Below are 15,503 nucleotides of genomic sequence, written 5' to 3' on the forward strand. Positions count from 1 at the left end.
TTAGTCTGTCACTAGGTCCGCCTGCTTCCAGCACCTGTCGGGTTATACCCCCTGGTTATCAGGATTTCTGTATCTCTGTCTTTTTTTCTCTCTCTAAAGTTGTATGTTTCCTAATTTTTTTACCTTAATGTTTATATATGTTGTTATATACCATGATGGTGTTGTGTACGAGTTTGTTGTAAATGGTGATGTTATGTCCAGTGACTGTTCTGGCCCCACCCTCCCTCCCTGCAGGCCACCGGGTGTTAGTCAAGCCTTATATGGTAAATATTTGAAGTTCCTACATCTGGACGACTCCCTTACTCCACCACCGTCACCCTCCCCTCCACCACCGTCACTCACCTCTCCACCACCGTCACTCACCCCTCCACCACCGTCACTCACCCCTCCACCACCGTCACTCACCACCACACTACACCACTGTCACCCACCACCACACTACACCACTGTCAAATTCACCACCACACTACACCACTGTCCCCACCACCACCACCATCAGCCCCCACCACCACATTACACTACCGTCCCCCACCACCACCACACTACACTACCTCCCCCACCACCACACTACACTACTCGTCCCCACCACCACACCTACACTACTGTCCCCCCACCACCACACTACACCACTCTACTGTCCCCCACCACCACACTACACCACCGTCCCCCACCACCACACTACACCCCACCAGTCACCCACCACCACACTACACCACTGTCACCCACCACCACACTACACCACTGTCCCCACCACCACACTACACCACTGTCCCCCACCACCACTACACTACCGTCCCCCCACCACCACACTACACTACTGTCCCCACCACCACACTACACCACTGTCCCCACCACCACACTACACCACCCTGTCCCCCACCACCACACTACACCACTGTCACCCACCACCACTACACCACTGTCCCCACCACCACACTACACCACTGTCTCTCACCACCACACTACACCACTGTCCCTCACCACCACACTACACTACTGTCCCCCACCACCACACTACACCCTCACCTCCGTCCCCACCTCACCACACTACACCACCGTCACCCACCTCACCACTAAGGCGCTTTTGTATGGTAAAAGTAAGCAATTATTGACCTCAAAGTATCGCCTGATATCAAGTGCACATTGCTTCTAAATGCGGCCATGCTTGCTAAGTGCTCCTCCACCTACAAATTCTGGACCCCCCGCCCCCACCCCTTTGATATTCCTGGATATAGCCCTGTTTTGTTGTGTGTTTATTGCCCAGACACTAAGTTTGTTGTGTGTTTACTGCCCAGACACTAAGTTTGTTGTGTGTTTACTGCCCAGACACTAAGTTTGTTGTGTGTTTACCGCCCAGACATTAAGTTTGTTGTGTGTTTACCGCCCAGACACTAAGTTTGTTGTGTGTTTACTGCCCATTAAGTTTGTTGTGTGTTTACTGCCCAGACACTAAGTTTGTTGTGTGTTTACTGCCCAGACACTAAGTTTGTTGTGTGTTTATTGCCCAGACACTAAGTTTGTTGTGTGTTTACTGCCCAGACACTAAGTTTGTTGTGTGTTTACTGCCCAGACACTAAGTTTGTTGTGTGTTTACTGCCCAGACACTAAGTTTGTTGTGTGTTTACCTGCCCAGACACTAAGTTTCTGCTGTGTGTTTATTGCCCAGACACTAAGTTTGTTGTGTGTTTACTGCCCAGACACTAAGTTTGTTGTGTGTGTTTACTGCCCAGACACTAAGTTTGTTGTGTTTACTGCCCAGACACTAAGTTTGTTGTGTTTACTGCCCAGACATTAAGTTTGTTGTGTGTTTATTGCCCAGACACTAAGTTTGTTGTGTGTTTACTGCCCAGACACTAAGTTTGTTGTGTGTTTACTGCCCAGACACTAAGTTTGTTGTGTGTTTACTGTCCTGACACAATGTTTGTTGTGTGTTTATTGCCCAGACATTAAGTTTGTTGTGTGTTTACTGTCCTGACACTAAGTTTGTTGTGTGTTTATTGCCCAGACACTAAGTTTGTTGTGTGTTTACTGTCCTGACACAATGTTTGTTGTGTGTTTATTGCCCAGACATTAAGTTTGTTGTGTGTTTACTGTCCTGACACAATGTTTGTTGTGTGTTTATTGCCCAGACACTAAGTTTGTTGTGTGTTTATTGCCCAGACACTAAGTTTGTTGTGTGTTTATTGCCCAGACACTAAGTTTGTTGTGTGTTTTATTGCCCAGACACTAAGTTTGTTGTGTGTTTCTATTGCCCAGACACTAAGCTTCTGTTGTGTGTTTATTGCCCAGATTAATTAAGTTTGTTGTGTGTTTACTGCCCAGACACTAAGTTTGTTGTGTGTTTGGCTGCCTGTGACACTAAGTTTGTTGTGTGTTTATTGCCCAGACACTAAGTTTGTTGTGTGTTTACTGCCCAGACATTAAGTTTGTTGTGTGTTTATTGCCCAGACACTTCAAGTTTGTTGTGTGTTTATTGCCCAGACACTAAGTTTGTTTTGTGTTTATTGCCCAGACATTAAGTTTGTTGTGTGTTTACTGCCCAGACACTAAGTTTGTTGTGTGTTTATTGCCCAGACACTAAGTTTTCTGTTGTGTGTTTATTGCCCAGACACTAAGTTTGTTGTGTGCTTCTATTGCCCAGGACACTAAGTTTGTTGTGTGCTTTATTGCCCAGACATTAAGTTTGTTGTAGGTGTTTACTGCCCAGACACTAAGTTTGTTGTGTGTTTGGTTGCCCAGCCACTCAAGTTTGTTGTGTGTTTATTGCCCAGACACTAAGTTTGTTGTGTTTATTGCCCAGACACTAAGTTTGTTGTGTGTTTATTGCCCAGACACTAAGTTTGTTGTGTGTTTACTGCCCTGACACTAAGTTTGTTGTGTGTTTACTGCCCAGACATTAAGTTTGTTGTGTGTTTATTGCCCAGACACTAAGTTTGTTGTGTGTTTATTGCCCTGACACTAAGTTTGTTGTGTGTTTACTGCCCAGACACTAAGTTTGTTGTGTGTTTATTGCCCAGACACTAAGTTTGTTGTGTGTTTATTGCCCAGACACTAAGTTTGTTGTGTGTTTATTGCCCAGACACTAAGTTTGTTGTGTGTTTACTGCCCAGACACTAAGTTTGTGTGTTTACTGTTAAGTTTGTTGTGTGTTTATTGCCCAGACACTAAGTTTGTTGTGTGTTTATTGCCCAGACACTAAGTTTGTTGTGTGTTTACTGCCCAGACACTAAGTTTGTTGTGTGTTTACTGCCCAGACACTAAGTTTGTTGTGTGTTTACTGCCCAGACATTAAGTTTGCTCCAGACACTAAGTTTGTTGTGTGTTTATTGCCCAGACACTAAGTTTGTTGTGTGTTTATTGCCCAGACACTAAGTTTGTTGTGTGTTTACTGCCCAGACACTAAGTTTGTTGTGTGTTTATTGCCCAGACACCAAGTTTGTTGTGTGTTTACTGCCCAGACACTAAGTTTGTTGTGTGTTTATTGCCCAGACACTAAGTTTGTTGTGTGTTTACTGCCCAGACACTAAGTTTGTTGTGTGTTTACTGCCCAGACACTAAGTTTGTTGTGTGTTTATTGCCCAGACACTAAGTTTGTTGTGTGTTTACTGCCCAGACACTAAATTTGTTGTGTGTTTACTGCCCAGACACTAAGTTTGTTGTGTGTTTACCGCCCAGACACTAAGTTTGTTGTGTGTTTACTGCCCAGACACTAAGTTTGTTGTGTGTTTACTGCCCAGACATTAAGTTTGTTGTGTGTTTACTGTCCTGACACAATGTTTGTTGTGTTTTGATTTTATGTGGTTCACAACATGCTAAAGTACCGGAAAAATAAAAGTTAATATTGTTCTCAGGCGAGCAGCGGAGGAGGAGCTGGATAAGTTGGTGCGTCTCAGCAGGTCGACGGTGCGGGCCATGGAGGAAGAAGCTACCATGAACACCCTTCACAAGGTAGTCCTCACACCTGCCTCTCTCACACACAACACTTGTACTGCACCAGTGTCAGATGTACTGTACACCTGTACAAGGATGTGAGCTTTGACAGGAAGTTTCGTATATTTTGTATTAAGACATAAATTAATGGCGGTGTGTTCCACAGTTCTTGGGACTGATATTAGACTTGGTGAATTTTATACAGTATGTTATTGTTTGTCTTGGCTAATGAGATCAGAACTTACTGTTATGCCGAGGCATGATTTCGTATTATAATTTTGCTAACTACCCTGTAGTATATTAATTGTTTTCTGTCCCATGCAGCAGTTATTTTGGCAATTTTTGTGAAATTTTCGTGTATATATTGATGTATTAATTATGTAAGAATATTCTAGAATGTATTGCATAATTTTTTCTGATTTATTTATTATTGTAAGCCTCGATCAGAGTAGAACGTTCTAGGATGCTCATGAAGTGTCTGACGAGGCGTTTATAAGCTGGCGCGGCCTGCATAGGGGCAAGGTGGATAGCCCACCTGCTGTCAACCTCCTTCCATATTTCCCACTTCTGAACTTTACCTTGTACTGTACCCTCAGAGCTAATGCTCTCTTCTCCTCGTATCACCAACCTAACCAGGGGCAGTTAGTTGCTAAGTTGCTCGCTTCTGTTCCTTGTGTAATGACTAAGCATTAGAACAACTGATGACAATTGTTGTGCAAGTATATTAATATAAAGTGAGAAGACTAAGGAATTGTACACTGGTAGTGTGCTGACTATGACATAGTCAGCACACTACCAGTGTACAATAGTCACTATGTATTAGAGGTGAGAAGTCCAGCTGTGAAGACATTACTCCGTTAACAGTGTTGTGAATTTGTGACGTTTAAAGAGAACTACAGTGCACACGTGTGTTTCTGTGACCTGGTGGAAATCTACCTGCCTGTTGTTTGTCTGTACACTGATACCCATCGTCGGGAAGTTACCGGAGACTGGCGGGACAGCCAGTGGTAATCTGATGACATTTGTGATATCTACTGCTTTGTACAGACGACCCTGGCTGGTGGTAACCAGTGGTGGAAGCTGAGTAAGCGGTGAAAGGAGGAGTGTAGTAACATTATTAGTATTTCTGTTGTTAACATTTGAATTACATTATAGTACATGAAATACTTCTCAGAGTATTGGTTGTGTTTTAATAATATTGGGAAATTGATTCTTCAGTACTTTAATTGTTTTAAATTTATTATATAATGTGATGAAGTGGAAATCATTAAATGGGGGGTCTTTTATAGTGTAATTAATAATAATTATTGTTGTAAATACCGGTAAAGAAAACTAATTAAAAACATAATTATACCAATAAATGTTTAAGTTATTGTTTATTATCTTGTATTGATCTGAAAGTAACATAATTTGGGACTTGACTTTTTCTCAGGAACGAGACCCAACAAGAGAGGCTGTTGTGAGGTCCTTACAAGAAGCAACTGTAGAGATGGAAGGACACATACAGGCCATGGAGGAGGCAGAGTCTAGGCAGCGTAAATTACCATCAAACGTTCCACATCTGCATCTTGCACCAGGATTTCCCGTCAGCAACACCACATCATCATCAAATGGTGGTACATCCTCAGTGTCATCTGGGATCAGTAGCTCCAATTTACCCATGTCATCGTCTGCATCATCATCACTCTCTTCATTATCATCCAATTCTTCAGTTTCATTGCCTCCCTCACCTCCTGCCTTCAGTATCTCCTCATATGGTAACAGTCACAGCTCCAGTGCAAAGAAACTGAATGGCTTACCTGTGTGGGATGTAGCAGCTAAAGCTTCAACATCAATGAAGCCCCCAATTCTCACACCAAAACCTACAGTGACTCAGACCCCAAAATGGCAGTCCTCAACCCAGACTGATGTTAAGTCAAACACCAATGGTAATACTAATGGTCAGGGAAGTCAAGGATCTTCTCCACCTTCATGTCTCTCCTCCACCACATCCATCATGTCTTTCCTCAACCCTTCACCACCACCACCTTCATTGTCGTCTCCAAGAGCACCTTCACCTTTGACCATTGTAGAAAAGGATGAAAATGAAAGAATTTTGGAAATATCATCAACATCTTCAAGTGTGGTAAGTAATTTGTCCTTAATACATGTAAATGTAAACAAAGGTGTTATATAGTAAGTGATGTGTGAGATTGACCATCCAGACAACCTCTTGCCCGACCTTGAAGAGCTGCTTGCTCAGTTGAACAGGATTTTATGAAGTAATCTGGCTCAGTTGATGATTCAAAAGTCAACAAGTACACCAGGATATTGTCTTGACTTAACACCTCACTTGGATCATCGATAACAATCTTTGTAACAATGTCTGTGGAAGTTATTCCACCGGGAATATATGATGTGTTAATAGTACAGCTGACGGTTCTATTAAGAGCCGTGAAACGTATTCCTATACACAGGTAATGAACTTGGTAATTGCAGCTTACAGCAACCAAGGTATCTGATTTTAAAAATGTGTTTTTCTGATGTTTTTTATGCAATTGGTTCAAATCTGACATTCTTTTTTTATCGGAAATCACTCGTTTTGGATTACCCTCCCCCCTCCCCCTCTAACAGTAATGGGGGAGAGGGTGGGAATTCAGGGTTCTGGGTGGGGGAGAGCCAAAATGAGTGATTTACGGTAGAAGCGAATTTCAAAATTGTCCGAATCACAACAAGAAAACATCAGAAGAACACATTATGCAACAGAAATTATGTTATTTACAAAAAAAATAGTAGAAATAATAGTACTATTGATTGCATGTTCAGAATTCACGGTGTAGCGGAGCGGAAGTATAGGAAACGATAACTGCACGTGCGCGGTTGATGACGTCACACACTAGGAACTTTTGGCCTGCATATAGGCAGACAAGAAGTTCCCTGCACCGAAAGTTCCTTCTGCAATGCTAATAACATCTTTACAGACTCCCAGTTTGGATTTAGAGCTAGAAGGTTAACTGAGAGTGCTCTGCTATCCTTTACTAATGACATCTTAAATTCCTTTGATGACAGTCAGTTCACGGTCGGTATATTCTTGGACCTTTCTAAAGCCTTTGATACTGTCAACCATACCATCCTCCTTTCAAAGTTTGAACATTACGGCGTTAGGGGCCTGTCCCACAATTGGTTTACCTCATATCTGTCCAGCAGGATGCAGTATGTCTGTTATAATAACCACCAAACTGACTCCTCGTCAATCTTGTATGGAATCCCCCAAGGTTCAATTCTCGGTCCAGTACTGTTTTTGTTGTACATAAACGACATAGTCCACGCCAGCTCACTCATAAAACACAACTTATTTGAAGACGATAGTAATCTTTATGCCAGCAACTCAGACCTCCATTCCTTGATGAGAACTATGAACACTGAATTAACTAAAGTCGGGACCTGGGTAATACCTTAAACCTTGAGAGAACCCACTACACGATCTTTCACAGAAGAAAAAACTTACCCCCCAGACTTGAACCCCCTGTACCTTGGTAATATAGTCCTCAAACGCGAACAAATTACTAAATTCCTCGGAGTTATTGTTGATGAGAAACTTAACTGTATGTACAAGCCATTCACAGTAAAATCAATAAACAGTGCGCTATGTCTCACACTCGACAGTCACTCACTCTCACAGCAATGAAAGAAATCTATCATGATCTTGTTTACCAACACCTGATACACTGTCACACACTATGGGGGGCCTCTGGCTCTTCAAAAACACAATCTCTGGTTACTGCACAAAAGAGAGTTGTACAGACAATGACCTACTTGAAAAAAACAGATCACACAAATGAAAAATTTGCTATATTGAAATTTTTAAAATTCGAGGATATTAACACTTACTGCTGTGCCCTCTTTGTTTACAAATCTATCAATCACTTGCTTGACAATAATTACTTCCAGTTCCAGAATAATCAGAGATACAACTTAAGGCACCCAGAGCTACTAAGACCACCCCCCATGCGCTCCTCTCAGTCCCAGACCTCCATAAAATATCATGGAGTGAAGGTATGAAACAACTTACCCCCACCCATCCGAGCAAAGACTACGCTCCCTTCCTTTAAATCATCTCTAAAAAAATATCTATTGTCGAAGTATTAATACTTCTTGTAACACTTACTATATTTACAGTACCTGCTTTTATTGTACCACCAAATCCGTTTTATCGGAAATTATCATGTAAATAAATAAGTAATTACCATTGCAATACACATAATTGCCAACTAGACATAATCCTGAAAGCTCTGTCCTCTTGTTCAACCTTATTACTGTACAACCCAGGTTGTACTGCTCCCCCATTATACTTATGTTTTTAAATTCCACTCTAATTTATATGTATATGTGTATGTATGTGTGTGTATATGTATATATATGTATGTATGTATATATATATATATATATATATATATATATATATATATATATATATATATATATATATATATATATATATATATATATATATATATATATATATATATATATATATATATATATATATATGAGGTCAGGTCATAATGATGACAACCACTAATCCCCACACCAACACAACCGTAGAGGAGCTTAAGAGAAGGGTGGTGACGTGACTAGACAGGTCAGGTCAGAAAAAAGGGACCCCACAAAATAACTGTCATACATCAAGATCAAAGGTTTTCAAAGCAGTTTTAACCTTGGGCCACTGACAAATAAATTTATGTAACATATTATCAGTTTTGAACTGACCATCACTAAGGTTTATTGATTTTAATTCCTTAATCAAACTAGCTTCAACCAGAAGTCTTTCTGTGACACAAGATGATTTGAATACTTCTAAGCTTTTTTCCCAAGCAATGGGGTGATTATTATTCCTAACATGAACGAACAAGGCACTGCTTTCAGATGCAGTTCTGATATTATACTTATGTTGTTTGATTCTGAGCTGCAGTGTTTTTCCTGTCTGACCTACATAATTACAATTACATTGGCTACATGGAATACAATAAACACTTCCATTTACATTCAAACTTGGGCTATTCCTTATTAACATATTGGTAATGGTTGAGTCATACTTGAAAACAACATTAATATTTAGAAGCTTGAGGGACCGAACTAAAGGGACAAATTCATCACGATAGGGCAGAGTCAAAATATTCTTAAGTGTAGGAACTTGTCTGGTTACAGAGGAATGAAAGGATTTTTTAGCCCTTTTAAAGCAACGATCAACAAACACAGAAGGGTACCCAAGTTTCTGTGCAATAGAACGAATGTGTTTAAATTCGTCGTCAATAAATTCAGAGTCACAAATACGCAGACATCTTAGGAACATAGCAGAAAAAACTGACATTTTGGTAGACTCCAGGTGATTGGATAAAAAGTGAATGAAACTGTCTACCTGTGTGGGCTTTCTATATACCTTAAATTTATAGTTTTGGCCATTTCTCATGATAAGCATATCAAGAAATGGAAGGGATTCACTTATTTCTCTTTCAATTTTGAATGTGATACTAGGGACAATATTATTAAGCTTGTCTAAAAATTCCAAAGGGTCACTGTTTTTAGGCCAAAGACAAAGAACATCATCTACATATCTATACCAAGGAGGAATACAGTCCACTACATTGGGGAGTAATCTAGACTCAAAGAACTCCATATAAATACAGTTTGAATGTAAATGGAAGTGTTTATTGTATTCCATGTAGCCAATGTAATTGTAATTATGTAGGTCAGACAGGAAAAACACTGCAGCTCAGAATCAAACAACATAAGTATAATATCAGAACTGCATCTGAAAGCAGTGCCTTGTTCGTTCATGTTAGGAATAATAATCACCCCATTGCTTGGGAAAAAAGCTTAGAAGTATTCAAATCATCTTGTGTCACAGAAAGACTTCTGGTTGAAGCTAGTTTGATTAAGGAATTAAAATCAATAAACCTTAGTGATGGTCAGTTCAAAACTGATAATATGTTACATAAATTTATTTGTCAGTGGCCCAAGGTTAAAAATGCTTTGAAAACCTTTGATCTTGATGTATGACAGTTATTTTGTGGGTCCCTTTTTTCTGACCTGACCTGTCTAGTCACGTCACCACCCTTCTCTTAAGCTCCTCTACGTGTGTGTTGGTGTGGGGATTAGTGGATGTCATCATTATGACCTGACCTCATGTTTTTAGGTCACCCTGTATATTTAAGCCTCTCTCTGTCCATGTAATCTAGTTGCCTCTGAAGATGTCTTGAATAAAGACGAAAGCTAAGGTACTCCGTTGTTTCCATTTTCCCGTGTGATTTTATCAAGATTTATCTTATCCACGTTTTCATTGTGGATTTACATGAAATATATATATATATATATATATATATATATATATATATATATATATATATATATATATATATATATATATATATATATATATATATATATATATAAATAAATAAACAAAATATTAATAGAAAATAAATAAAAATAAATAATAAAATAAATAAATATTGAAGTGATAACCGTGGTAACACTATGGGATGTTCTTATTACCTCCATGCTATTGTACTATTCCAGATGATACTAAATGTTACATAATACTTCCTTGAGATAAATGTATAGTATATATCAGGTGCCTCAAAGAGAGCTCAGGTTCTCAACTGGCTCAGCCATGTTAATATTGTTATTATTGTCCACTCTGTATCTGTGTATTTCTGGCTAAATAAACTGTTTCAATTCAATTCAAAGTTACAACTCCGCCCTCGTGGGCTTCTGCATAGGGGGGATATAGCCCTCCCTAGATTCATTAAATTTTCAACATTTGCATCGTGTTTTTAATATCTACTTGGTTTATTCCCATGGAGAAATTTCAATCTCCTTTAGGTAAAATTTTAACCAGAATGTCTTTAATAAGGGGATCTAAGTCGTAGTTGCCAGAATTCAAGTTGAAGTTGGGAATCTTATGTATATACGTACAGTATACTGACTCAGCGAATTTTTCAATTTTCAATTTCAATTATTTATTCCTTGATAGAGGAAGCGGGATCCTAGTGCTGTCACTAGGTACCCCTGTACAATGACACCAGAAGCATCTGGCAAGTGTGACAAGTATATACAGTATAAATATTGTGAAAGGCTTACTAAAGCCTAAGGAAGGTGCAATTTTTTATTTAATTCTTCACATGTACTTCATCAAATAATTTTTTATCTTTGTATATTTTGTTTATCATAGTGTGAATAAACTCATACGTACTTGCAAATGTTTGAGTTCCTTGCACGTACGCTTATACATGTGGCTTGCCATTTGGAGGTGTTCTGAAGAAGTGCTGCAATTCCTCTTTAATTTTGTTTACCTTTTATAAGTTTATATTTGAAGTTTAATAAGAACATCCATTGAAGTGTAAAATGTATTAAAATGAGATAATTGGGCTAACATAATCTTTAACTTCTTCTTTTACAACCTTCCAGTAATACAGCTGGGTAATTTTTTCAGTTGTGGTATTGATACCACTGTGCCCAGCAGATGGTGCAGCATGGCAGTTCCAAATAATCCTTTGCTTTTCTTCTTCTGAAGTGATAATTCTCTGCCATAATCCTGAATTTGGAGCTATGTAAAATAGAGTTCCTGTTTCTGAAAGACAAAGTAAAAATGGTGGTCTGAATGAGCCTAGTTGGATTTTTTCATTCAGGGCCAAGTTGTTCAATAGTGAGCAGAGTTGATGATCCAATATTTGCTAATTGATATATTGTACTAACCATCAATTCTGTACTGATTGCTGCTCGTAGCCTTCACCACTGCCCTCTTTAGACACAGGTCACTGTCTGGCCGATGGGAGTTATTTTTTTAGGTAGTACAGTACTTAATATACTCCATGTACTCACAGAACTTTTTAAATTTCTCATCTTGCATTTCCTGCCCTGTCAGAGTCACCATACCCATTTATCTCTCGCCACAGCACAACTGATCACTTCTGGTCCGTCGCAGGGTGAGGCTGGGTCACGCCACTGTTTGTGTATGTGACATCAACCACTCATGCGCAGTTGTCGTTTCATACACTTTTAGTCATCTACACCAGTACTCTGTGCATGTTAACTTATACAATACTGTATAACCAAACTAAACCTTACCTAACCCCCTAGCAGGGGTGTTCTGCCCCCGGACACCCGGTGTAATATAAGAAAATGAAAATAGAAAAAATAGTTCTATCAATTGAGTGTAGTGAATTTCCAGGATTCTGTGGTTGCTGTTTATTGCAATATTACCGTATAACCAGGGGCAGATGCAGGGGAGGTCCTGGGGGTCTGGACCCACTTTTCATCAAAAAATTTCAGTGCAGTGTGCAGTACTCTTGTTTAAAGCAGTATTGTACTCAGGCATTTTTGTATAGTAAAATGTAATTACTATTGACCCCAGAATATCTCCTAATATAATATGGCCTCAAAATGCCCTTGATATTGGTCAGATTTCAAAACATTTCTTGGGGGACTCACAGCAACATCCCCCTCCCAGCTGGGTGGGCTCGCAGTGCTTGCCATGTTCCCCCACCCACAACTTCTTGGACCCCCCTTTTGATATTCCTGGATCTGCCCCTGATAATTACAGTTCATTATTAAGTGTATTCGGTATATTGTCTGTAATATTTTATTTACTTGTATAAATATTTAATTGCTGGTGGTGGATTGAATATTATTACTTTAACTGCGACTGGTTCGACAGTTAGATGATGTCACGTCTTAAGGGTGAGAGAAACCCACACCGTGGATTCACTCAATGTTTATTGGTTGATATAGTCAAAACCTGTAGAAGTGAGACACTAATTAACTACTGATTGCATTCCATTACATGTATACATTATACGCCAGTTAGTAAATACACTATTCTGTATGGTTATTATCCAAATTGCCTTACAATATACATGTTTGTAGTTCACAACATTTCACTATAATACAAACAATCACTGTGTTCTTTCACTCACGTGTGCGGGCTTATAGCTCCACTTAACTCCTAGTATCGCTCCAAGTAACTCCTGGTTATAGCTAGTATGTGTACACTTGAAGGGGCAGGGCGATATTGTCAGCCAGCTGCGTTCCGAGCCCTTATCTATGGTCTTAACAACGAAATGCTTGCCGTGCGTCCACGAAGATCTGGCGAGGCGCGGCCACCACTGACCACATGGTGTGTGAGTCAGACGTCGCGGAGTACACGGGTGCCGATAACAATTACAGGACTAGAACTGTATTAATTATTAATAATTTGATGAGGATTTAAATATTTCCCATAATTTTCTCTCGGGGTCTAATAAATTAGTTTGTACACAGTGAATAAGTTAAGCTTGCTCAATATCGTAGTTGTATTAAAATCACCAATTTTATGGAATATCATTGAGTGTGATATTAATGTAGGAGTTTTGTGGAGTGACATAATGGCAAGTCCCAAAAGAGAGAGACCACCAGAAATGTGGTCATGTGTGTTACAAATATCAGCACAGCAAGAATATCAACCATTAGTAAAGTTGCATCACATTCAAGATAAATAGGAGTCAAAATCCCCAGCTTCCGGTCTATGGATTAACTAAAAGTTATTGATGGAGAGGTTTAGGTTCACACGGGTAGAGAAGAGGATAAGGTGAATTTTAGTTATTTTCCTTTGTTTAGTTGATGGCGCTTATAGTGCTGTAGAGCTTTTGAAGTTCCTGGACAAGGAAATGAGGTGTGTCAAAACCAGGGGAATGTTTGTGTGATCTTTAAACTTCAACCGTTGTTGATGCAAGTGATGATCTGCTTATACTGTATATGTGAAACTCTTCTTTTGATTCAGACTTATACTTCTGTAATGTTGATGGACAGATTGGTGTGGCGGCACAGATCAGACGTTTTGAACAACTGTCCGAGGGGTCGCTGGAAGCCCTCAAGACAGCCACTCTAGAGAGAGCCAAGAAACATAGACACAAAGAAATCTTGGAGCACCTTCGTAGTCAGGTAGAAGCAGCTCGTCGACAGGTTGCAGATGCGGCGAACAAACAATCTACTGAAAAAGATGATATAGCATGGCAAGAACAAGGTAAACAGTAATACAACAATAGTTGCGGTAAAAAATTTGGTAGAGTATTATAGTTCAGATATTTTACTTTTGGACAACATAAGAATCTTAGGAATTTTATAATTACTGTAGTTTAGACAGTTCTAAGTCACTTTTCTTTTATGACTTATATATGCGGGGGTCCAGGGAGATGGAGCCCCCCAGTTGAGAGGGAAGGCTAGGTCATTTGTGAGGGAAATGTCTTAGAAGAAAAGTGTCTTAGAATTGTTTAAACGATTGATTGCAAAGACAAAATTCCTAAGTTTCCCATGTTGTCCAAAAGTAAAAATTTATCAAAAATTGTGCCCCGAGAAAAACATTATGTGTTGTGTGGCACTGAGAAGAATTTCTTACCAAAGACCATCAAAATATTGGTCAGTCTCAAGGAGAGATCACTTTAACCTTCATCTCTCAGTGTTTGTGTACAAAGAATTAATTACTCATTTTCATGTTACATTAATGACAGTATAGTATACTGCACATAGATCCCAATATTTACGTAGAACTGATTTTAAATTGATTAACAGAGCGCAGGGCTAAAGAAGCAGAGAGGCGCATTAGAGAGATAGCTCGTAGGGCGCGTGAGGAACACCGCCGGGCTTCCCACAACTCTACACCTGCCCATGCTATAAACAGAAACCTTAATGGTCTTACCCACATCACCCTTTTTAAGAACGGCATCAACGGCCACCCTGGGGTCGGAGGAGACATTAACGGCAATATCAAGACTGCATCAGAAGAGTATGTTATTTGATGTTTTTCATACAATATGTACAGCTCAATATGTGAACATTTTTAACTCAAAAAGTCTTTGTTAGTGTAAAAGGTATTTTATACAGTTTGTATCTTCACAAATGAACCAGTCCCAGGTAAGAATTCCCACTTAATGTTCATTTAAGTTAGTGAATTGAATAATGGCACATTTTATTTAGTTATGTAAGGTACCATAACTTGTGTTTATCTAGTTAACTCATCTTAGTAGTTAGTATGGATAGATTTATGAGAAGTTAAATAAAAAGATTTGTCATACACTTAGTCCAGAATATGAAGATCAGTTGCTGTCTATAACATGTAAAAATATGATGGTAATTTTTTACATAATTATATACTGTAAACAATGTTTACTGGTCATTTTCATTATAAAGATCAAAGTTATTGTTAATACAAGTTATCTGTTTCTCTGTTTGTCTTATTATATTTATTCCCCAAAAGAGGTTCTGGGTGGTCAGTTTGCATGTTGATGGTATGGTTAGGTTAGGTTATATTAGATTAGGTTAGATTAGATTGCATTAGATTGATGGTTCTTGCTGATGAATTAATTAGCTTTTCCACTTTTGGTAATTATATAAAAACTACTTGTAGAAATTTTTTTTGACAAACTTTAAGTTTTACTTTCCAAACAAATCTTTTCAGTTTTTATCCACCCCAATCCAAACTTCCTGACCATCTACAGTGAATATTTTAACTTGGTAATAAAACAAAACAAATGAATAAAATTAACTTAATGTAATGA

The 15,503-nt window shown here is 39.0% G+C and overlaps 1 protein-coding gene across 1 annotated transcript in view; it reads left to right on the top strand.

The window, feature by feature from the left end:
• Positions 1-3,818: 3,818 nt before the first annotated feature.
• The window catches only part of LOC121860114 (SH2 domain-containing protein 4A-like), a 26,668-nt gene continuing 14,983 nt past the window's right edge, over positions 3,819-15,503 (top strand). Inside the window, exons 1-4 of the mRNA XM_042357143.1 lie at positions 3,819-3,948; positions 5,363-6,055; positions 13,759-13,972; positions 14,518-14,731. Of these exons, the coding sequence (XP_042213077.1) occupies positions 3,913-3,948; positions 5,363-6,055; positions 13,759-13,972; positions 14,518-14,731 (1,157 nt within the window). The 5' untranslated portion in view covers positions 3,819-3,912. The remainder of the gene's footprint in view (positions 3,949-5,362; positions 6,056-13,758; positions 13,973-14,517; positions 14,732-15,503) is intronic.

The sequence above is a fragment of the Homarus americanus genome, unplaced genomic scaffold (assembly GCF_018991925.1).
Source record: "Homarus americanus isolate GMGI-L3 unplaced genomic scaffold, GMGI_Hamer_2.0 scaffold5831, whole genome shotgun sequence".
In the NCBI taxonomy this organism is placed as follows: domain Eukaryota; kingdom Metazoa; phylum Arthropoda; class Malacostraca; order Decapoda; family Nephropidae; genus Homarus; species Homarus americanus.